Source organism: Ipomoea triloba, chromosome 6 (genome assembly GCF_003576645.1).
Source record: "Ipomoea triloba cultivar NCNSP0323 chromosome 6, ASM357664v1".
NCBI lineage: Eukaryota > Viridiplantae > Streptophyta > Magnoliopsida > Solanales > Convolvulaceae > Ipomoea > Ipomoea triloba.
In genome coordinates, this window is record NC_044921.1 from 3,415,555 (window position 1) to 3,439,115 (window position 23,561).

The 23,561-nt window shown below is 37.9% G+C and overlaps 1 protein-coding gene and 1 pseudogene across 1 annotated transcript; one reads left to right on the top strand and one right to left on the bottom strand.

Moving 5' to 3' along the window:
- The first annotated feature begins 766 nt into the window (after positions 1 to 766).
- Positions 767 to 5,488, top strand: LOC116022855 (probable boron transporter 7). Its single transcript, XM_031263740.1, has 14 exons — positions 767 to 972; positions 1,492 to 1,603; positions 1,700 to 1,782; positions 1,912 to 2,104; positions 2,198 to 2,336; positions 2,439 to 2,604; positions 2,687 to 2,853; positions 3,244 to 3,417; positions 3,505 to 3,600; positions 3,691 to 3,807; positions 3,894 to 4,204; positions 4,287 to 4,566; positions 4,918 to 5,031; positions 5,125 to 5,488. The coding sequence occupies exons 2-14, from the start codon at positions 1,500 to 1,502 to the stop codon at positions 5,152 to 5,154; spliced, it is 1,974 nt and encodes a 657-aa protein (XP_031119600.1). The 5' UTR covers positions 767 to 972; positions 1,492 to 1,499; the 3' UTR covers positions 5,155 to 5,488.
- An 11,387-nt stretch (positions 5,489 to 16,875) lies between these two features.
- On the bottom strand, positions 16,876 to 21,669 carry LOC116023367 (annotated as a pseudogene).
- Between the last annotated feature and the right edge of the window lie 1,892 nt (positions 21,670 to 23,561).

Below are 23,561 nucleotides of genomic sequence, written 5' to 3' on the forward strand. Positions count from 1 at the left end.
CTAGTTTTTGGATTTTATATGTTACTCATTCTGTCTCATTTTATCTGTCCTACTTACTACAATCATTGTTTTTTTACTTATTTTTAAATTTTAAATTTTGTGTTTAAAGTGATCCATTTTGTCTTTATTTTTCTTTCGCTCATCAATTGCTACCTATATATTTACGATGATACAATTAATATTTTTTTTTAGTGAAAATCAACTTACATGGCATGTTAACTATATATCATAAGAGGAGGTAAAACTTTACGAAATACAAAGTACGTCTAATGGGTTTGCACGAATAGCTCAATTGGTTCTTGAGTAGCAGTTTGTGAGTAAGAACGCATGATCGAGTCTTGCAACCGCATTATAGGAATTTCATCCTTTTGTAAGGTGACTTCTTGTCAGCACGGGTCAATGGTCTTCCCACATAATATAATGCTGAGTCACTATAATTTACCATTCTATAATCCCGTCGGTTAGGCGTGGGCCCTAGAGCGAGAAATTTTGCTTTTTGTGGGCAACTACACCTAATGACATGACAAATTTTTCCTATAAGTTGATCATATTATCATGTGGCTATTATTATTATTATTTGGCAAAATCATGTGGCTATTATTATTATTATTATTATTATTTTATTTAATTAGTCTTTAAGTACAGCAAAAAAATATTTATGTTATTAAAAAAAAAACAGACAAAACAAACAGAGCTGGAAAATAGCGAATTTTCTTGAGATGGTAAGTGTCAAAGCGAGGGCCACGGCAAACTGCTATAAGTACATCAACGTCAAAGTTCAGATCCTCATCACTCAACATTTCCTTCTCCCATTGTCGCGTTTCCATTCATTACCCTCCATCGTTGCACTCTCCACTTTCACCGTAACTGTTAAACTTATCTCCGCCGCCGGCACGTTTCCGATCACCTCCTTCTTCATTCTCCTCATTTTCCAAGCTCCTCAGATCAACCTGCACGGCCATACGTTCTAACGTATGTACACGCTATACTCCCTGCATGTGTGCATTGAGCACACACGTGTATATATATGTAAAGCATGTGCACGTATTGTATGATTTTGATCGTAGCTGTCTATGTATGAAATATGATGTGCAGATTTGGCTGTTAATTATGTGGAAATGCGCGGATGAATTTTGATGTTTTTTAGTTAGTGGAAAGAATCCGAATTATATATGTTTCTGAATTTTCCTGATTTTTCCGGTTTTGAAATCGAATGTAGATATTTTTCCAGAGGAAAATAAATGCATTGGTCGACTTTGATTGTTCACGCTCAATGAACATTAGCTTTGAATATGATTCAAGTACTGCTTCGTATTGTCACGCGAATCGGTTTTCATTTGGAATTGATTCTGCTTACAAATCTGCATAATCAAAGCTGTATGCAGTGCATGATTGCATACTAAGAGCAACTTAAACTGTTTGGGTGCGGTTGGAAGGATTCTTATAACCTAAGATCGAGCACTCTAATTTGGCTAATTTCGTGTTTTGCAGCTTCGGCCATGGATAACTTAAGAACTCCCTTCAAGGGAATTGCGGAGGATTTCAAAGGAAGGAAAAAATGTTACAAAGATGACTGGATGAATTCATTTAGTTCTGGCATAGGGTATAATGTTTTTGATCGCTTTTGGGTCAAGTGTAGAGTGGAATACTGTTTAGTTCAGTAAAATTGCTAATACTACTACATTGTAATTGATATTAGGATACTGGCTCCAACAACTTACATTTTCTTTGCGTCTGCTCTTCCGGTCATTGCTTTTGGTGAACAGTTGAGCAGGGAGACAGGTCGGTTTGTTTAATCATATGCATAACTAGAGATATTTTGAATACATTATACCATTTTTTGCTTTGGTTACGAGGTCTCTATTATTATACGGAATATATTATTAATGTATAAGGGTGGGTGTGTAACAGATGGAAGCTTGACCACAGTTGAAACTCTTGCCTCTACTGCAATCTGTGGAATCATTCATGCAATTTTTGGTGGACAACCTCTATTGATTTTAGGAGTTGCAGAGCCTACAATCATCATGTACACTTATCTGTACACTTTTGCCGGCAGGAGCCCAGAAATGGGGAAGGAACTGTTTGTAGCCTGGGCAGGATGGTGAAGAAATTTATTATTTCTTTATATTCTGCAAGCTTTTGGGTTTGAAAATGGATTTTTTAAGTGGAAAATTTTGCATATATAATGTTGCAGGGTTTGTGTCTGGACTGCTCTCATGCTGTTTCTTCTTGCTATATTTAATGCTTGCACAATCATCACTAGATTTACAAGGATTTCAGGGGAACTTTTTGGCATGCTGATTACTGTTCTTTTTTACCAAGAGGCTATAAAGGTTTTTATATCTCCCTCCCTACAGTGTGTGAACACATCTCTGATGATACTTTTGGAAAAGAAAAGGAAAATTTTTCTCACAGTATTTATTATCTAATCACAGGGATTAGTCAGTGAATTTGAGATTCCTAAAGGTGAGAACGCTGCATCAGAGGAGTACCAATTCCAATGGCTCTATACAAATGGGTTATTGGCAATAATATTCTCATTTGGGGTACTTATAACATCCCTTATAAGCAGAGATGCTAGGACTTGGCCTTATGGTACAGGTAGGTGATCAAATGAGATACTGTGGCTACTTTATCTGATTTTGGTTAGTTTTAATATTTTGTTCTTGACCTCTACGAGCAGGATGGTTGCGAAGTTTTGTAGCAGACTATGGGGTTGCGCTAATGGTTGTGTTGTGGACAGCAATGTCTTATGCAGTACCTGGAAAAATTCCATCCAGTATTCCACGAAGGCTCTTTTCTCCTCTTCCCTGGGATTCTTCATCATTGTACCACTGGACAGTGGCCAAGGTATTTCTGGTTCTATCTTGATTTTTATCCTCATACATTTTATGACCCAATTTACTAGTTGAGATTGCACTGTGAGCTTGTGGGGTTGATCTGGAAGCACTGGGCAACCAAATTCTCCTAGTAAATACTTTAAAATCCTGTAAAATATTCTAGGTTCTGTATTTGATATCCTTTCATGCAATAATTATAATTATTTTATGATCCTGTTAAATATTCTAGGCTCTGTATCTGATTTCCTTTTATGCAATAATTACTTTAATGTCCTGTTAAATGTTCTAGGCTCTGTATCTGATTTCCTTTGATGCAAAGTATAAAATAGGTGTATACTTCCTAAGTTCTGCATTCACATTGAAAAATTCATGCACTCCCACTGGACATCATATATTTCAGGATATGGCAAGAGTCCCAACAGGTTACATCTTTGCTGCCTTCATTCCCGCTGTTATGATAGCAGGGCTATACTTTTTTGATCACAGTGTAGCTTCACAGATGGCCCAACAGAAGGAGTTCAATCTTAAGAACCCACCTGCATACCATTATGATATCTTTGTGCTTGGCGTCATGGTATGGTATAATGTATCCTACAGCTTATATTAAGCAGATTTGTAATACATTTGTTTCATAGCAAAAATCTTGAACTTTGTTCTGCAGACTTTGATTTGTGGTTTACTCGGACTCCCTCCTTCAAATGGAGTTCTTCCTCAATCACCAATGCATACAAGGAGTCTTGCTACCCTTAAAAGGCTGGTAGGAAATGAGTTTAAGAATATTTCCTCTTTTTACCTCTTGTGCATATGGTGATGATACACATTAATCTCTTTGATACTTGACCTGTAGTTGCTTCGAAAGAAAATGGTGAAGAGTGCAAGAGAAGGAATGAAAATGCAAGCAAGCAAATCAGAGATTTATGGGAGAATGCATGCTGTATTCATTGAGATGGATGCATCTCCAGCAGTAAGTTATATGGGTCTAAGGCTATACTTGCATATCTTTGTCATAACTTGTTTATGTTTTGATAAGATTTATTTGATCCCCTGTAGCCTGTAGTGGACAAAGAGTTGGAAAATTTGAAGGAAGCTGTGCTGAAACAGGGTGATGGAGAAGATAAGAACTTTGACCCTGCCAAACACATTGATGCCCACTTACCTGTGAGAGTTAATGAACAAAGAGTCAGTAACTTTTTGCAATCCCTTCTCATAGGACTTGCTATATTTGCCATGCCTGTGATAAAGATGATACCAACATCAGTTCTTTGGGGATACTTTGCGTACATGGCAACTGATAGCCTCCCTGGTAATCAATTCTGGGAGAGAATATTACTGCTCTTTGTTCCTTCTAGTCGGCGATTCAAGTAAGTTATGAATACACAAATTAGCGCACATTGCTTATAGATATGGGATCCCAAACTACTCAATAACCCTTTCTTTTTGCAGAGTCTTGCAGAGTCTCCATGCCTCATTTGTGGAGCTAGTACCATTTAAGTATATTGCAGCTTTCACGGCCTTCCAGTTTGTGTATCTCTTGATTTGCTTTGGAGTAACATGGATACCAATTGCTGGGATACTATTCCCCTTGCCATTCTTCTTTATGATATCCATAAGAGAACACATTCTTCCAAGGTTTTTTCCACTAGAGTACCTTCAGGAATTAGACGCCGCTGAGTATGAAGAAATTGCTGGGCGTTCAATTCACTCGAGGGATACGCCTCCCAAGGTACACATTTACATGGTCGTGCTCTTTATTAGTTGGAGTAGGTTAAATATTGGTTTATGTTCTCCCATGCACATAGAGATTGCTTTGAACTATTTTTGTCTCCATTCCCATGACAAATGGCCTTGCTTATTCCTTCAAAGATTAAGGAACTACATAGACGATATACGATTTTGATATTGAATTCAATGTTTATATGAAACTCGCGACAGTGTCGAATAAAACATCCTCTTTGTAAACTCTTAACATGAATTTGATATAGTTCTAAAACTGAATTTGTTTTACCATGTTAATGCTTCTTAACATTAAGATAAGATACAATATACTCTCAAACATAAACAACTTTGGTTTCAGGAGGATGATGATGACGACGACGATTACTCTGCTGCTGAAATATTGGATGAGATGACCACTCACAGAGGCGAATTGAAGCACAGGTCTACCAGCGTCAATGAAAGGCACCATCAGGTGGTTTGTAACTCTGAAAACCAATATAATCATTCTTTCTTAGATTAGTTTCATTTTCGGAGAACATTAACATATTATCATATTGAATTCCAGGTTCACCCAGATGATCAATCTAGGCCATAAGAACAACCTGATTTGATTCAACGACACAAATTCACCATCATCTCCTCACGAAAGTGGCATCTTTGCGAAGGTTTATCTTTGCGTATACTCTCTGTACTGTTTATAGAACGTGAGATGTAGCAAAAGGATATTGAAAAGCAAAGAAGAATAAAGGGAGATATAGAAGAATGAGAGGAGATTCAGAAAATAGAAGCCACACTGAAGAGAATTGTTTGACAATAAATTCTGGTTGTATAGTTATTGTCGGCTCTTGCCGACTAGGAAATTATATAAAGCAGCCAGCAGATATTGACATTACTTATTGATTATGGTTATATTTTTTAAACTTGTCCTTTGTTGTTTCTCTTTGGTTTGGCTAAAAGAATTTGCTTTACAATAGTTCTAAAGTGGCGTAAGCCTTAACTTTATATAATTGGTGGATTCAGTCTCCATTTTTTAAACTTGTCCAACACGTGTATTTACTTTTGTATTGGTCTTCACTAGTCTTGTGTGATCACCTAGCCATGTAGGTGGATGGATGGTGTTCTTTCTCTGTGCACTTTAAAGTTACTGCGATGCATAATTTTGTGAACTTTATTTTATTATATAACTATTTGTTTAGAAATTATAAAATAGGTTGAATTAAGATACTAAAACAAATGTGATATTTCAAATTGCACAAATTAGAAGCTCACAACTAATCCTTATAGACAATGTGCATATCTTAGAAGAATTTTTAAGAAAAAAAATTAAAGAAAAGAAAAAAAAAATTCTATTTGATAAGAAAATATAATAGCCAAGTTGATTGTTAATTTTTAAAAACCTTTTGACTCAGCACTCTTTGGGTGAAAAAATACATTGATCCAGCTAAGATTTGATATAATATTGTCTAAACCTAGCTAAAATGTAAAATTTCACCACTGGGCTGTATAAAAGGTAGGATTGAAGCTATTATTATTACAAAGTTTTATATTATATAAATATTAAAAATAGAGTTAATTCCATTTTTGTCCTAAATTCATAAGTGATTGTCCACTTTTAATTTTTTTTTAATCAAAACACCCACATTTGATCCTAATATTATTGTGATAGGATCATTTTTGGTCCTCATAAATAAAAACGTTGAAATATCGTGAAATACAACGACATTTTGTTCATTTTTATACAAAGTGAGTTGACTCCGCTATATTTTTATATTTACTTTTTTTTTTTGAAAATATCCATGATTGAAGACCAAAATGCCTTTGTATTTAACTGCATTAAAACTATTTTGTTGATAGAAGACTAAAACTGGTCATGCTACAATAATACTAGGACCAATGTAAATGTTCTAATAAAAAAGAACTAACGGGGCGTTTGATTGGAGGGAATTACAATTCCATTCCCACTTAATTCCCACCTAATTCCGAATGCAATTAAATTCCTTCGTTTGGTTGGAGGTATGTAATTAGAATCCCAAGCTCCCCCCCCCCCCCCCCCCCCCGGGATTATAATCCTAAGACAAAATTACCCATCTTTTTTTTTTAACCTAAAATTGATGCATGACCTTCCCTTCTAAATTATAACGTGTATTATTCTTTGACTTCCCTTTGTGTATTTTCATTTAAATCTTTATATGCAACAACTATTCAAAATTTACATTCTTTATATGCATTGTTTATATACAACAACTTTCGTGTATGTTCAATGTTTCTTTGAATTCTTTATATGCAGAACTCTTCAACATTTGCATTCTTTATATGCAACAACTCTAACAATTTGTGAAATAATTTGTCAATTATAAATAATAATAATAATAACAACAACAACAACAACAACAACAACAACAACAACAATGGGCATTTTGGACTTTATACTAATTATTCCCTCTCAATTCCCATGTATACCAAACATTGGAATTGAAATTCAAAATAATTGTATTCCTGCAAACCAAACACTGGAATTTAAATTCACACTTTATTCCCGCATTATTCTTTTCCTATGAAATTGTAATTCTTTTCCCACCTAATTCCTTCACTCCAACCAAACGCCCCGTAAAAATAGACGGCCACCTATAAATTTAGGACAAAAAATGAGAATTAACTCAAAAAATCTACAATCTACAATCTACAATCTTAATAAGAGTCAATAAAGTTAAGGTTCTAACGGAAATCTACAATCTTAATAAGAGTCAATAAAGTTAGGGTTCTAACGGGAAGACAAAAATGTTGGTGGTAATTATTTACTTAACGAATGGTTCATATTATTTTGATTTTAGTAATTTTTTAATGATTTTCCTTCTTTACCCTCTATTATATTATTTTCTTTCCCTAAATAACCCCACATTCCATTAGTATAAACTTTAGTAACGGAATATTCCGTTAAACTTTTAACTTACCCATTAATTTTTCTATAAGAAAGGCCTTAGGTTCGAACCTCATCACAATTAGAGTTGCATAATTATTAAACATATACTACGAATATGTTAGAGTATATTATTGAAAAGTGAGTAACCACTCTATTACTCTTATTAAATTATAAATTAGTAACTACAACAACAAAATACTCCCTCTGTCTCATTTTATCTGTCCTACTTACTATTCATTGGTCAAACCAACTCTTTCTTCTTTGTTTATTTTCTTTAGCATTTTTTTACTTATTTTTAAATTTGATTTTTTTTTGTGTAGTTTCTAAATATATAAATTTTGTATATTAATACTAAATTTAATATTATAAAAAATTAGATTAAAAATAACTTCAGTCAAGTCTCGTTAACCGAACCAGACACATAAAATGGGACGGAGGGAGTAATACATATGCATTTCTTTAATTTAGAATTTGATGTTTACAATGTCTTTATTAAAAAAAAATATTCATTATCAAAAAATTTAAAAAGAGATATAATTTCATTAGTTATATTATCTTTATTTTCTACAATAAATATTATTCATTATCAAAAAAAAATTAAAAAAGAGATATAATTTCATTAGTTATATGTCTTTATTTTCTACAATAAAAATTATTCATTATCAAAAAATTAAAAAAGAGATATAATTTCATTGGTTGTATTGTCCTTATTTTCTAAATGCAAAGATTTCTACCTTCAAATCATATTAACTACTTTGAGAAAATTTGTTGACAAAGAAGACATTCAAATAACCCAATAAATTGAAACGAGAAACTACCCCGTAACAATTTTAGTAACAAAACTAGTATTTCTTTATTAATATGATTTAAAATGCATAAATATTTATTACCAAAAGTAGTATTTATTTAGACTATCGTTTTTACAAAATTGCAAACATTTATTTTTTTGACAATTATAATCAACCTCTCATATATTATCTTGCATTCATATACTTTGAATTACTAATTTAAATAAACAAATTAAACATTCAATTACATATGCGTGAACATCTCATATATAATTTTGTATTTATATACTTTGAAGTACTTATTTAAAAATAAACATTGGCATTATCCTATTCGCGCAATGCGCATGAAAAAACTAGTATTATATATAGAGCTCAATCCATTTTTGGTCCTACATTTATTACGCGTTGGAGACATTTAGTCTGTCTTTATTAGTTTTGTCACGAGACATTTAGTCTGTCTTTATTAGTTTTGTCACATTTTGCCTAGACTTAATAAAAGTTGGACACTTTTAGTCCAACGTCACAATTGGCTTTAAGTGATAAGCCTTGAATTACCCTTAATTATGCTTCATTTGTACTAAAATCTAAGTAAATGCTAGGTTTTTTTTTTTTTTTTGAAAACAGTAAATGCTAGGTGATTGTGCTAGAGTGAATTATATTTCAAGTGTAGCTTGAGGAATGGAAACTGGAACTTAGGCATCTAGGAGCTTCAAATGTGGATAAATCGGGATGATATTGAGGCAAATTGGTTCACAAATGGAAGGGCAAATTCACGGCAAGGATCAACGGTGAATCGAAGCGAAGGAAAAGCTAGAAAGTGCCACCGGGAGGGTGTTAAACTGGAGGTCACGCCGTGACCATCAGCGTGACACTTTGGCCAGCCTTCAGATGGTCAAGTGTCACGCTGCTAGTCACGCCGTGACCTGCAGCATGACAAGCCCCCCATTTGAAGGTGGCCTATGTGTCACGATGAAGGTCACACCGTGACCTCCATCGTGACCTGCAGGCCACTTTGCGGATACCAGGCATCACGCTGCAGGTCACGCCGTGACTTGCAGCGTGACGTTTTGGGACTTGCGGGGCTTAAGCCTGGTCACGATGAAGGTCAGACATCCTGAGGCAGTTTTTCTTTGGTGCAAATGCAATAGTATAAATAGGAGTACGCTTTATTTTGAATCTATCTTTCAAATTTTCTAAGTCTCTTTTAGGTTTTCTCTCTACAAACACTTTTGAACATCTATCCTTTGCAATTCCATTACTTTTGAAGAAGATTTAGGAAGAATTCTCCATTGTAATTACACATTAAACTTCAATTTCAGATTTTGCTTTGTATAAATTCAATCAAGTAAGATTTTCTATTTCTTTTTCTTGCAATTCTCAAATTCCTTTTGTATTTAAATTCATTACTTATTATTCCAATTGTTTTAATCTTCAATTCCATTATGAGTAGTTAAATCCTTTGAGGAATTAAATTGAATTGCCTTGTATGAATGCTTACATGAATTAAATTGTTTAATCTAGGTTTTGCATTGCATTTAGTATGAATGTGATTATGGACTTAGGGGATTATTTGACACTTGTTTGGTTAGGATCCAACCTTTCAAGAGATGTATGGAATTGGCGTTTCAGCTATGAGAATCCGTTCCGCATTTCTAACTTGCCCTTGAGAAATGGGAGTTGGAAGGGATTATACACACAATGTGCTTGATTAAAATACCCCACCTAGCTAGTCTAATTGCTATGAGAATGAGATTAGAACTTTGGTGGTAGCCAATGTCCACGAGAGTGACATTGGCATTGACTTAATTCCCTTACTTCATTATTTAGCATTGTTTAGCCTAGAACCTTAGAACATTATAGAAGCATTTGTGCATTGCTATTTGATTTAAATCCTCCTCTTTATCATTGTTATTACTCAATTACTTGTTTTGTCTTTATCTAATGCAATCAAATACATCATTTTGGTTAGCTTTCAAACACTTGATGAACTCGTGTTTAATCTCTTGCTACTCGAATCCTCCTAGCCATTCACAGAGGACGACACTTACTAATCAAACAACTAGAAATACAACTTTCAATAAGCTGCCGTGAGGTAGAAGGGCAATTCTGTCCTTTCATGTGCAATTCTTCATCAGCCTTCAGTTTGTAAGTTCACCAGCGATGTTCTTCACCATTTGCAGACCCAAGCCAAATACGAAACACCACACAAAGCAAAGATCTAATTTTGTTACCCAATTCTGTGGACAATAGCACAAATTCTGACCAAAAGTACATAACATTATGTCCACAGTAGCACAAATACTGACCAAAAATACATAACAACATTCTGTCCAAATTAGCACTAATTCTGATGAAGAATTGCACATGAAAGGACATAATTGCCCTTCTACTACACGGCAACTTAACGTCAATTGTGATGTTGGATTAAAAGTGTTCAACTTTTTTTTCAGTTTTAGGCGATTTCTGGCCTCTTTTAGTTTCGCTATTTTAGGTTCCTTTTCCGCCGGCGACTAGCCGTTAGTGGCGGTCTGCCGAGCATGGCATCGGCGACGGTGCCTCCGGCTCGCATGGAGCAGCCACCGGACGAGCCCATGGCGGAGGGAGACTCTACGACACGTTCCAACAAAAAGTTCAGAGCGATGAAACGCTCTTTTGCAGACACTGTGAGCGATCAACCACCACCCTTGGAGGAAGACCTCATGCTAGCAGATAGTAACGAATGGGCGTTTGAAGATCCTGAAGTGGAATCCGACGACGATGTGGAGATTCTGGATGAATCCGATGACAGACCCAGAGTACGCATCTCTAAGGAAATCAGAAAAGAAATCTATAAAGAATGGAAACTTGCGCTGATCATTCGGTACCTTGGGAAGAGCTTAAACGCCAATATTTTGAACCAGCGAATCCCGAATATGTGGCGCCTGCAAGGTAAACATAACCTTATGGATATTGGGTTTGGATGCTTCATCATCCGTTTTGATAATAGAAAAGATTATCTACATGTGTTGCTTGACGGCCCTTGGAAAATCTTTGATAACTATCTGGTTATTCAAAGATGGGAGCCGGAGTACAGACCTAGAACGGCGCGGCTCAAGAAAATGGCGGTGTGGGTTCGACTTCCGGAACTTCCGGCTGAATATTTTAGAGACGATTTAATCAAATTGATTTTGGAAAATGTTGGAAAACCGTTGAAGCTAGATCGAACAACCCTCGTGAAAGAAAAGGGACGTTTTGCTAGAGCAGCAGTAGAGGTCGACCTCAACAAACCTTTGGTGACGGAAATCTGGGTGCGTGATTCCGTCCAAATGGTTGAGTACGAAGGCCTCCATGTGGTCTACTTTGGATGTGGAGTAGTTGGCCACCGTGAAGAGGCTTGTCCGCTAACTGCGCCCAAAACTCCCGTATCAACAAACATGGAGACTAGCGTGACTCCCGAACAAGATCCCCAGGGTTTAAAACAGTCGGAATCTCCACCGCCAACCAAGAGCCCGGTGCCGAAGAAACGCAAGTATGGGACCTGGATGTTGGTCACGAAGAAAAATAAACCGACTAAGCAGCAAAAAAAACCGCAGATGCCAACGAAACAGAAGGGGACGCCCGTGACCTTCCATGGCAACAGATTCGGTGCGTTGGCTGAGGATTACACTATTGGAGAAGAGACTGCTTCGACTAGAAGGAAGGGGTCAGCCTTTGAAGTGGGTGAGAGCTCCAAAAACAAATCAGTGTACCAAGCCAAAGCCCCTCAACCTCAGAACCGCTACTCTCAACCTCAGAACCATCACCCTCAACCTCAGAATCGTCAACCACAGCCTACCGCCGGGCGTTCCGCTTCCAACGCCAAACCGCGTCAACCTCCGCATGTGCAGAAGAGCAGTCGGGGAGGTGGTCAGGTGAACTCGAGAGGCAGAGGTAAGTACTCTAACAGAGGTAATCGCTCGGGATCGGGTGAGGACTCTAACGCTGCTAATTGGCGTGACCAATTTGATCGCGGCAATGTTTTCCATTTCGGTGGGCATGCGCCTACTGTTCAGAAAGATATGGACCCGAACCATTTTGGCCAGGGTCAGCCTTCTTGCTCTACGCACGGGGATGGCGGTGACCAAACCTCCCCTTCGCCGACGAGTGCTCCATGAAGATCATTTCATGGAACTGTCGTGGCATCGTCAACGGTCGTGTTAGGAAGCATGTGAAAGAGCTCCTGTCCACTTCCAAAGCCGATGCTATTTGTCTTTTAGAAATTCGCTCAAACAGGGCGAATAACATGATTAATATGTTATCCAATTTAGGATATTCTAAACATTTTATGGTGGAACCTCTCGGCTTTGCGGGTGGTCTCATTCTTTTTTGGAAGCAAGGTCACATTGACCTCGAGGTTATTCATCATAATTCCCAGGCTATCCATACTAGATGGAAACGCCATACTGATGATATTTTTATAACTTTTGCCTATGTCCGTCCTAATCTTTTTGCCAAGAACAGGTTTTGGGATTACTGTAAAACCGTCTCGTCCACCATTCAGGGTCCTTGGATGGTTCTGGGGGATTTCAACGACATTGCCTCTAGCCTTGATCAATGGGGTAGTGACACCCTTAATAATAATAGTCTCCAGAGGTTTGTGGATGCGTTCAACGCCTGTGGCCTGATTGATCCGGGGTTGTCAGGGGCCAAGTTTACATGGTTCTGCACAGTTGCAAACAGAGTTACTCAAATGCGTAAGCTAGACAGGGTTCTGTGGAATATCCAAGCGCAACTGGCGTTTCCGGAGGCAAAAATTGCGGTAATTCCTAGACTTTGTTCAGATCATAGCCCAGTCATGTTTATAGAAGAAGCTGGTATCCCACCGGCCAGAAACCTCCGCCCGGTTCGCTTCCAGGCGGCTTGGTTGATGCGAGATGACTATGACACCATATGGAAAGAAGCTACGACGGGAGCAGTCCAACCCATGGAATCTATCATCAAGACCGTTACGAAGAAAAGCATGCAGTGGAACCGCAACGTTTTCGGCAATATCTTTAACCGAAAACGTAATCTCGAAACCAAGATTCAAGAAATCCAAAATGCCAACAACTTCGGTATCTCGACCGACCTCCAAAGACGGGAAAGGAACCTTATCTCAGAATTAAACAAGGTCCTTGACCAGGAAGAAGCTTTGTGGTTCCAAAAGTCAAGAATGGAGTGGGTGCGGGATGGAGATAGAAACACACGCTTCTATCACAATGCGGCTGTCATTCGGAGAAATAAAAACCGCATTAGATTCCTCAAAGTTAATGGTTCTTGGACAGATAACCCCTCTCTGCTGTCTGATCACATTACTCTCTACTTTACTAACCTTTTTTGCAGGGTTGACACTAAAAGGGTGGATGAATGGAATGGGACGTTAGAAGGTCATACTATCTCCAACAGACAGGCCTCCAACTTAATGCGTCAAGCTTCCTTGGGAGAGGTTAAAAAAGCCACCTTTGGAATCAAGAAATATGGTAGCCCTGGTCCTGATGGTATTCCAGCCATGTTCTATCAGCATTTCTGGGAGGAAGTTGGGCCAGCTCTCACGAGAATGGTCAACCAGGCCTTGGAACATGGGACAGTTCACAAGTCGCTTCTGCAAGCTTTTATAACTCTTATCCCGAAAAAAGATGCTCCGGAATCAGCGGCGGATTTCAGACCTATTACACTTCTGAATGTGGCCTTCAAAGTTATCTCGAAAGTCCTGGTTAATAGATTAAGACCAATCATGTGCCAGGTCATCGGCCCTCACCAAAACAGCTTCTTGCCAGGCCGTTCCACCATGGATAATGTAATTCTGACCCAAGAGATCATCCACTGCATGAATAAGAAAAAAGGAAAAAAGGGCTCTATGATTATCAAAGTGGACCTCCATAAGGCCTATGACAGCGTTTCCTGGTCTTTTCTTGAAGAGACTTTAAGGGGTTTTGGTTTCCCGCGAACCTTAATCGACCTTATTCTCTACTCCCTGAGTGAAAGCGATATCTCCATTCTTTGGAACGGAGGTCGCCTTCCAGCCTTTCGTACCGGTCGTGGTCTTCGCCAGGGTGACCCGGTGGCTCCATATCTCTTCAACCTGGTGATGGAGCGACTGGCGTTCTCTATTCAGAACAGAGTCAACTCCGGTAACTGGAAACCTATCCATATCTCGAGAGGAGGAATAGGTATTTCCCACCTTTTCTTTGCAGATGACCTTATGCTTTTCGGAGAAGCAACAGAGAAACAAGCAGAAGTCATGCTAGATTGCCTGAACGAGTTCAGCACGGCCTCGGGTCTCAAGGTTAACCTTTCTAAATCTCTCATCTTTTGCTCACCTAATTTAAATGCAGGTTCTAGAATGCGGATGAGCGAGATTATGGGAATTCCAAATTCCCCCGACCTAGGATCTTATCTAGGGATCCCGATGCTCCACAAAAGAGTCTCCAAGAACACTTTCAGGAATGTTATCGACAAAATGCAAAGAAAGCTCTCCTCTTGGAAAGCAAATTCACTTAGTATGGCGGGGAGAAGAACGTTGGTTCAGGCGTCGCTAGCAACAGTTCCTACTTACTCAATGCAAGCCATGGCCCTACCGGTAAGTACCTGTAATGAGATTGACAAAATTTGCAGGAATTTCCTATGGGGGCACGACGATAACACAAGGAAAATCCATTCTGTCAACTGGTCGGATATCTGTAAACCCAAGGAGAAGGGTGGTCTAGGTCTTCGGAAAGCCCGCGACTTTAACCAAGCTTTCATGACAAAGATGGCTTGGCAGGTGTACACCAAGCAGGACAAATTGTGGGTGAAAATACTCAGGGATAAGTACGTCAAACAAGACAACTTCCTCCACCTACCCGCCGGGACAACCGATTCTTGGGGCTGGCGAAGCATTCTAAAAGGTAGGAAGGTGCTGGCTGAGGGTCTTAAATGGGAGATCGGGAGTGGAGAATCCATAGACTTCTGGCATGACTGGTGGTCAGGTCGTGGCCCTCTAGCAACTGCAATTCCAAATAATATTGTGGCTAATGCGGGCTCATGTAAAGTTAGCCACTTCATTACAGAGCAGAATGGTTGGGATTTTCAAGCCCTTGAGCAGATACTTCCCACCAACGTCATCATGGACATCAGGGCGGTTCCTTTACCGCTCGTAGGTACTCAGCAGGATGCCCTTGTTTGGCCGCATTCGGAATCAGGTAAGTTCTCGGTGGCTTCGGCTTTCTTTTTCATTTCAGGTCAAGAAGAATCGGAGGCGTCACATGCTTGGATTTGGAGACTGAATTGCGTGGAGAAAGTGAAGCTGTTCATCTGGAAAATCGCCTCCAACGGTCTCCTAGTCAACTACGAACGAAGAAGACGCGGCCTTGCGGAAGTAGCAGATTGCCCGCGTTGCAGATCTGGAGACGAGGACTTGGATCACCTTTTCAGACACTGCGACTTCGCTTCAAGCTGTTGGGACATTGCAACCCCGCCACCAGGAGTTACTACGAGCTTCCATATGCCTATCACCTAGTGGATTGAACAAGGTTGTACCAATACTCAACAATGTGGGCTTGGAATGAGCTGGAAGTCATGCCTCCCGTACATCCTTTGGAACATCTGGAAAGCGAAGTCATGCCTCCCGTACATCCTTTGGAACATCTGGAAAGCAAGAAATAATGCCGTCTTCAATGGCAGGAACATCTGGAAAGCAAGAAATAATGCCGTCTTCAATGGCATCGTCATGCAGCCGAGCGAAAATAATGCCGTCTTCAATGGCATCGTCATGCAGCCGAGCGAAGTGATGAATCACGCCAAGAGGGAGGCAACCGAGGCTATACATCTCCTCACGAAGCATAATGGTCCCCTCCGGGCAAGTCAGATTTGGGTTTCTTGGGCTCCTCCGGGTCCTGAGGCCGTCAAATTAAACACAGACGGCGCTAGAAAGATGACATCGGGCTTGGCCAGTGCAGGGGGGTTAATCCGAGATCACCACGGTAATTGGATTGTTGGCTTCTCGTCAAAAATTGGGAATACGAACAGCTTCATCGCTGAGCTCTGGGGAATGCGAGAAGGCCTTTTAGTTGCAAAGAATAGAGGGTTTGAGAACCTCTCTATTGAGTCCGACTCTGAAGCTCTTGTCATTGCCCTTGGAAATGATTGGAGTAATTCTATGGAAGCTAAGACATTGATCTCGGACTGTAAGTCCCTTATGGACTCCTTTCAACAGGTCAACATCAACCACGTGCTCCGAGAAGGTAATCAATGTGCAGACTGTTTAGCCAACATTGGGCAAACCTCAGACTGGGGTACTACGCTGTGGGATGATCCTCCGGAGGTCCTGCAAGTGTTGCTTGATCGTGATAAGCGCCAAATTGCGACTAGTAGACGGCGCTAAGGCGCTGTTTCACTGCTTGGGGTCCTTGACCCCTTTCGCTCACCAAAAAAAAAAAAAAAAAGTGTTCAACTTTTATTAAGTCTGGCAAAATGTGACAGAATTAATAAATGCGGACTAAATGTGTCCAACGCACAATAAATGTAGGACCAAAAATGGATTTAACTCTTATATATACATACAGGTGAGACAGTGATGAGAGGAAGTAGGAATTACAAATTGTAACCACCATCTAACAAAAAAAAGTAATTATTAATCTGTATGATCAGAAGCAAGAGCGAGAACATCTCCATCCCTAATGACAGCAATGTCATCAATCAAAGCTCCCTCAGTGTTTAAAACTTTGGTAGGAGTAAACCCAAATTTCTGTGCTCCAATTTCCAACAGCTCTTTGATGGACTGAGGCAATGCCACCATCCTCCCACCTTTTTCACCCTTTTCTGGACAAGTAATGGTTACTCTGGCTGCAATCTGCTGACCGACCTCGCAAACTGAATGCTCCATTTCCCTCTGCAAATGTTTCTGAAACATCTATCACAGTTAAGAAAGGGGGGTTTCACATAAATGGTTAGTGCAACATTCTTATTATGCATTTTGTTGGGCGGAGGCCGTTAAAGGCCAAGTCTAGTACCCAGTCACTGGAGATTGTCGGGCCGAGATTGGTAAAGAGCTGGTAAAGGGTTTAAATGGCTAAGTCCAGTCCCTAGCATCTCGAATATGTGTGGCCGTATAAGAAAATAAATTTACGCATTTGCTACTAGCTATAGCTTTTAGCGTATAGTGGTAGCTGAGAGGGGAATTGTTGGGCAGAGGCCGGTAAATGCAAAGTCTAGCATCCGGTGGTGACGGGGGATTATTGGACGAATGTCGATAAAGAACATAAAAGATCAAATTTTGTGTTTTCGCTACTAGCTATAGCTTGGTGTAAGTGGTAAGCGCTTGATCATAATAAATTCTCACCTAAATTTGCACAACTGGGAACAGACATGAAGCCGATGAGTGATTTACGATGGGTAGAAGCCAACCTTGTCCTCACTTTAGGATGATTATTATTGGATACACTGCTGCCTCCTCTGACATATGCTGGCAATGATGTTGGGGCCTGAGACGACGAGAAGCGCGTTGGTTGTTGTGTATCTCTTGAGTGCAACTGGGGAATTGCAGACTCACTTTGGTACTTCTTGAGGCTATAATGTCCCTTTGGCTGCTCAGGGTAAATTACAGCTGGGGGCGGCTTAGATGTATCAGTGAAGACTTCCTTTATCTCCTCATTGGCTTGGTGATCAGCAAGTGCCCGTGGTGACCAGCCGTGGACATCTGGCTTATCAATATCAGCTCCTTGTTCCACCAGGAACTTAACAATCTCCACATTCTCTTCAATAACCGCCATGTGAAGTGCTATGGTTCCCAAGCTGTTAAGAAGCGTAACGTCTCCTCCATATTTAACAAAGTCCTTGAGCAGTTCTAAGTTGGCTTGCTCGACTGCAGAGCACGCGAAATGGGCAACGTCCCCCGACGATAAGGTTGCACCATTGTCTATTAGTAGTTTTATAACAGCTTCATGCTTCCCAGTTATTGCATCCCATAAGGGGACAAAGCCTTCTGAATCTACAATGAAATGAAAAATGTGAATTGTTAGATCCTCTCCTCATTTTGGTTTCTCACATAAACATCTTTTTACCTCTTTTATCTGGATCCGCTCCATAATCCAGGAGTAAAAGTACACATTCTAGGCTTCCTTTTGATGCTGCAATGTGCTGCAAACCCGCAATATATATATATATATATATATATATATATATATATATATATATATATATCTATAAATCAATCAAGTTTCTGTGGCTAACTAAAAGTTTAAGCTAGGTAGCTAAGACGTACGAGAGCTGTACGTCCATTGGTATTGGACTCATCAGGATACATGCCCCGTTTCAGCATTTGGTTTAACAACAGATCATCACCTCTATTAGCTGCAAAGCATAAACTGAGAGGCATATCCATTCTTCCCTGAGCCAACATGTGCTCAGTCTCTGCCAAGATCGATTCCATCATCGGGTCTCTTCTGTCTTTCAAATGCTGCATTGCATCCATCCCCCAAAGGTTCAATATAAGTTTTGTCTTGAAAACTCAAGAATGGACAGATAGAAATTATATATTAAGCAGTACCTGAAGGAGATTGTTCATTATAATTGTGCCAACCCCTACATTTGCTTTAACAGTATTGAAGAATGAAGTTCGATCCAAGCGTAGCAGCTGGCTAAGTCTTTTTGTGCGAATCGTAAACAGTTGTGGCCGGTAGCAGAACACCCCTATTTCTCCACACACATCTCCTGCCTTCAACTCTCCAACCACCTGTTGTACTCCATTCCTTTGAGATATTACTTCCTGCATGCCACAAACATTGAAACCTTAATTCAATCAAACCAACTAATTGAAGTATGTACAAATATGTTACATTGGTGCTTACCAGTGAGCCGGTTACAAGTATGTACAAATCTGTTGGTGCTTCGTTTTGCAATATCACATATTCTCTTGGAGCGAAATACTCTGCTTTCATCAAAGACACCTTCAAACAACGTAACATTGAGTAAGAGCAGAATGAAAATGGTGATTGAAAGGTATGTGGAATTGAAATGAGATAGATTAGTTTACCAATTGAAAGAGCAAGTCGTCTGAGACTCCGTGGAACAAATAGACCTTATCAACAAGGGAAAAGATAATGAGAAATGCTGGATCTAATGGCTTTTGGCAGTGCATCAAGAGTTTCTTGCTGCTGCAGCCCTTCTGCATCTATTCTATACCTCAAACTCAAGTAGGCTAACATATGTTCCTGTAGCCGAACTGGCAATTGGTTTCTTAGACTGAAACTTGTTGCAGCTTCAATAGTATCCCTCTGTACCATATATCCAAAACAAAAAGACATGTCAGGAGGATTAGGATTAAGCTAGATTGGTCATAAATTATTAATACTATCTATACTCACAAATTTCCTGGTTCTACTGGTTACATGAACAACCAAGTTGGTCATGTTCCCAATCAGATAAGATGTCAACCCAAGATCAAACAGCATGTAAACCATCACAAATATCTTTTCTGATGTTGTTACCGCGTGCAAATCCCCATAACCAGTTGTTGTAAGGGTTGTAATGGACCAGTATATTGATGTCACATAATTGCCCCAAATGCTATCCTTATCATCATCGTTCATGGTTAATGAAAGCCACGTTTCTTTTGGATTCGGGTTCAGCAAAGCAATATGATAGTAAAAGCACCCTGCACAGTGAACTGTAAACAGAGTAACCTACAAAACCAAACCCCCCCTTATCAATTTGTACTGTTGTCTTTCCAAAACAAGCTAAATTAATCAAACATGTTAGGATCACTATGCAAGAACGCAACTTTATTTCCTTATACTGTTACACATTTTTGAGAAGCTAGCCACCGGCTGTTTAGACTTGGCATTTACCAGCCTCCGCCCAGCAATATCCAATCTTAGAAACGATATATAAAACACTCACACATATAAGCTTTGCAACCCGAACCCAAAAATAACTTAAGTTCTTATCTTTCTCCAACCTGCAATACCAGACAGACATAATATATGGTGAGGTGAAATCACTTTCATATATAAAATCAAATCACAAAAATGGCCGGATTGGAGTTGAGTATCTATCTATCTTAGAAGCAAAGCAAAGCAAATTAAATTACCTTGCAAACATGGAACTGACCCTCCTAAGAGGCCAGAGGCGAAGCATAGTAAAGTAGCCATAAGGTTGAAAGAAGCATAATGGCCAAAGATGGCGTACAGCTTTTGAAGGGATTGTGGAAATCACATCCAAAATAAACCCGTTTCTAATGTATCTCCAAGCAATCTTTTTTGGGTCATCAATGAGAAGATAAGTACTCTTATCAAGGTACGCAACAAAGAATGTCAACACAATATCTATAGCAAAAAATGCATTCACAACATTGTCAGAGATGGCAAGAGGTCCACTTGGCGTTTCTAGGAACCCAAATTCAAAAGGAGATACCCATGCTGTGTAGAACACAAGTAGTATTAGAAATGTCTCCCAGTTCCTGCATGCATTTATATATATATATATATATATATTAGTTACAAACTCTCTCTCAATATATCAGAAAAACAAATATATACACTTTTCATCACATATTACAAAAAAAATATATGCAACAAAACTCTGGCCTGGCACAAATTATACATGGATCGGGATTTACCTTGCATTATAGACGATCCATTCTGTACCTGCAGTTGACAGTTTCGGTATCTATAGCTATCCTATTATGTGTCAAGCAATTATCAAGTTATTTACTTACATGTACCTAAACTGTTAACTCTAGGTTCACAATACAATATGAACCCTAGTCCATGGTATAACAATTGCTGGTCTGGTCTCCTGGCCGGAACCCACCCTTTCCCTTAAAATCATTTAAAGCATATCTCACATACCCAGAATATATAAGAAATATGGGAGCTTGGGTAATATAATAATAATGCCTTTTGCTACACTATGATGTTTTTGTCAAGAAAGGAAATAAGAGGCATTTCTGTATGTATCACTCTTAGCTTTTTTCCAATCATTTAATTTGATAAAAACAAAATACATTCCTAATAAAATTATAACATGCATTATATACAAACAGATTGTTGTATGTATTCAAATTTCTACCTTGATCAAGATTGAATATTATATTTTAAAAATCTTCTGAAATATATGTATATATATACAAGACATTCATAATTCCATATGGAATAGAGGGAGGGGGTGGCATATATATATATATATAGAAATACCTATAATAGGGATCAAAGGGGGAGATGATGGAGCTGCGCAGACTAGCTTTGCGGTTGCTAAGAGCTCCAAGGGAAGGAAGAATGTTGTTGTTTAAGCTATATTGAGAGCTCATATGAGAGCTCAAATCATCCTTTGTGGAGAGTCTCTCTATCTCGCGGTCCATTTCTCTCATCCCACACATTAGCTTCCCCTTCCAATATACCCTCTTCTTTGTATTCGCTTCACTATACATGATTATTCTAATTGCCACACACAAGCATATATTATATTATATTATATTATATTATATGAATATATGCAAGTGTGTGGCCTTCTTCCCTCGTCTGCACGGCATGCAGCGGTTCGGCCACCGGAACCGCCGGCCGCCGACCACTACCGCCTCCTCAGAATGCGTGCCTTCCCTTCTGATCTCTAGGTGTTGAAAATTTTTCTGTTCAATTTGTTTTTTCCTGTTGCTTCTAACACAATTATATATTTATTGCGATTGTCATGAAAAATCACAGGCCAATGATTTTGTCGCTATGGTAATTTTGATTCTCCATCTCCGTTTTGGGTATCCCATGCAGATTAGTTCTTGCATGGGATCTTCTTGGACGCACCTGTAATTTTGGCATCAATTCAAGCATTTCATTTTAATGCGTAAAATTCTAAATAAAAACATTGATTTAATTTGATTATGATTCCAATTAAAAATTATATAAAAATGAAAAAAAATTGTTTCGTATTACCTATGTATATATATATATTTTAAAAATTTTAAAATTAATACTATCCAAATATATCGAATTACACCACTATGCACTCAAACAAAATTATACTACTACAAAAGCACTTTTATCGTCTATTATTTTTAACATACAACATCAGTTAATTAGCAAAGTAGTTCTGGACGATGTAGTAAATAAATGATATGATGTCAGTTTAACGTCGGTTTTAGATACGACATTGAGTTTTTTAATATAACTTACGTCGTATCTTCAATAAAAAATAAAAAAATTTGTACATAAGTTTTTTAAAAAACCGACGTCATACTTTATAAAAAAATTTAAAAATTTAATTAATTTATTTTTTCAAAAAGGATAAGAGGCAGATTTTAAAAAAAAAAAATCTAATTAATTTAATATTTTAAAAAAGACAAAACATCATTTAAAAAAAACGACATCATATCTTGATTACAAAAATTTTAAGATACGATGCCCCTTTAAAAAAAAAAATCGCCGTCGTATCTTCATTAAAGTTTTTTAAAATTTTAATTATTTTATTTAAAAAAATACGGCGTCGATTTTTTTTTATATAGAAAAATTAACGTTGTATCTTCATTAAAAAAATTTAGATACGACGTTGTTTAAAAAAAAATCGAGCTCGTATCTTCACTAAAAAAATTTAAAAATTTTAATTAATTTATTTTTAAAAAAGGATACAACGTCGAAAAAAGCGATGCCGTATTTTAAAATTTTTATAATGAAGATACAACGTTGCTTTTAAAAAGAAATTGACGTTGTATCCTAATTTTTTTTAAAATTAAGATACAACGTCGGTGTTTTTAAAACCTGATGTTCGTATCCTCAATATATAAGAGAAAAATAATTTTATATAATATACAACGTTGATTTTTAAAAATCTGACATTGTATTGTTTTTAATATTAAAAATAAATCTCGTAAGTATCAACAATGTCGGTTAATTTAAAATACCGACGTTAAAACCTTTTGTTAAAAAAATAAATTGAATATATGTTTTTATGGAAGCTTTATTAAAACCGAAGTGATATGTTTAACGTTATATGCTATTTTTGTACTAGTGTTAAAATTATATTGAGCATTTCATTTTAATGCGTCCAATTTAGAAACGTTGATTTAATTTGATTATGACTCAAATTAAAAATTATGTAAAAATGAAAAAAAAAACATTTTGTTTCTTATTATATATATATATATATATATATATATATATATATATATATATATATATATATATATATATAGTTCAAATTTGACCACGCCTTCCCGTGCGGTCGTGCAGTTTGCACCACTCAATGTTAGAAAATGCATCACAATGAAAATATACAAAAAACCACCAAAAACACACCACACACTCAAAATAATGCACCATAGCTCCCCTGCCC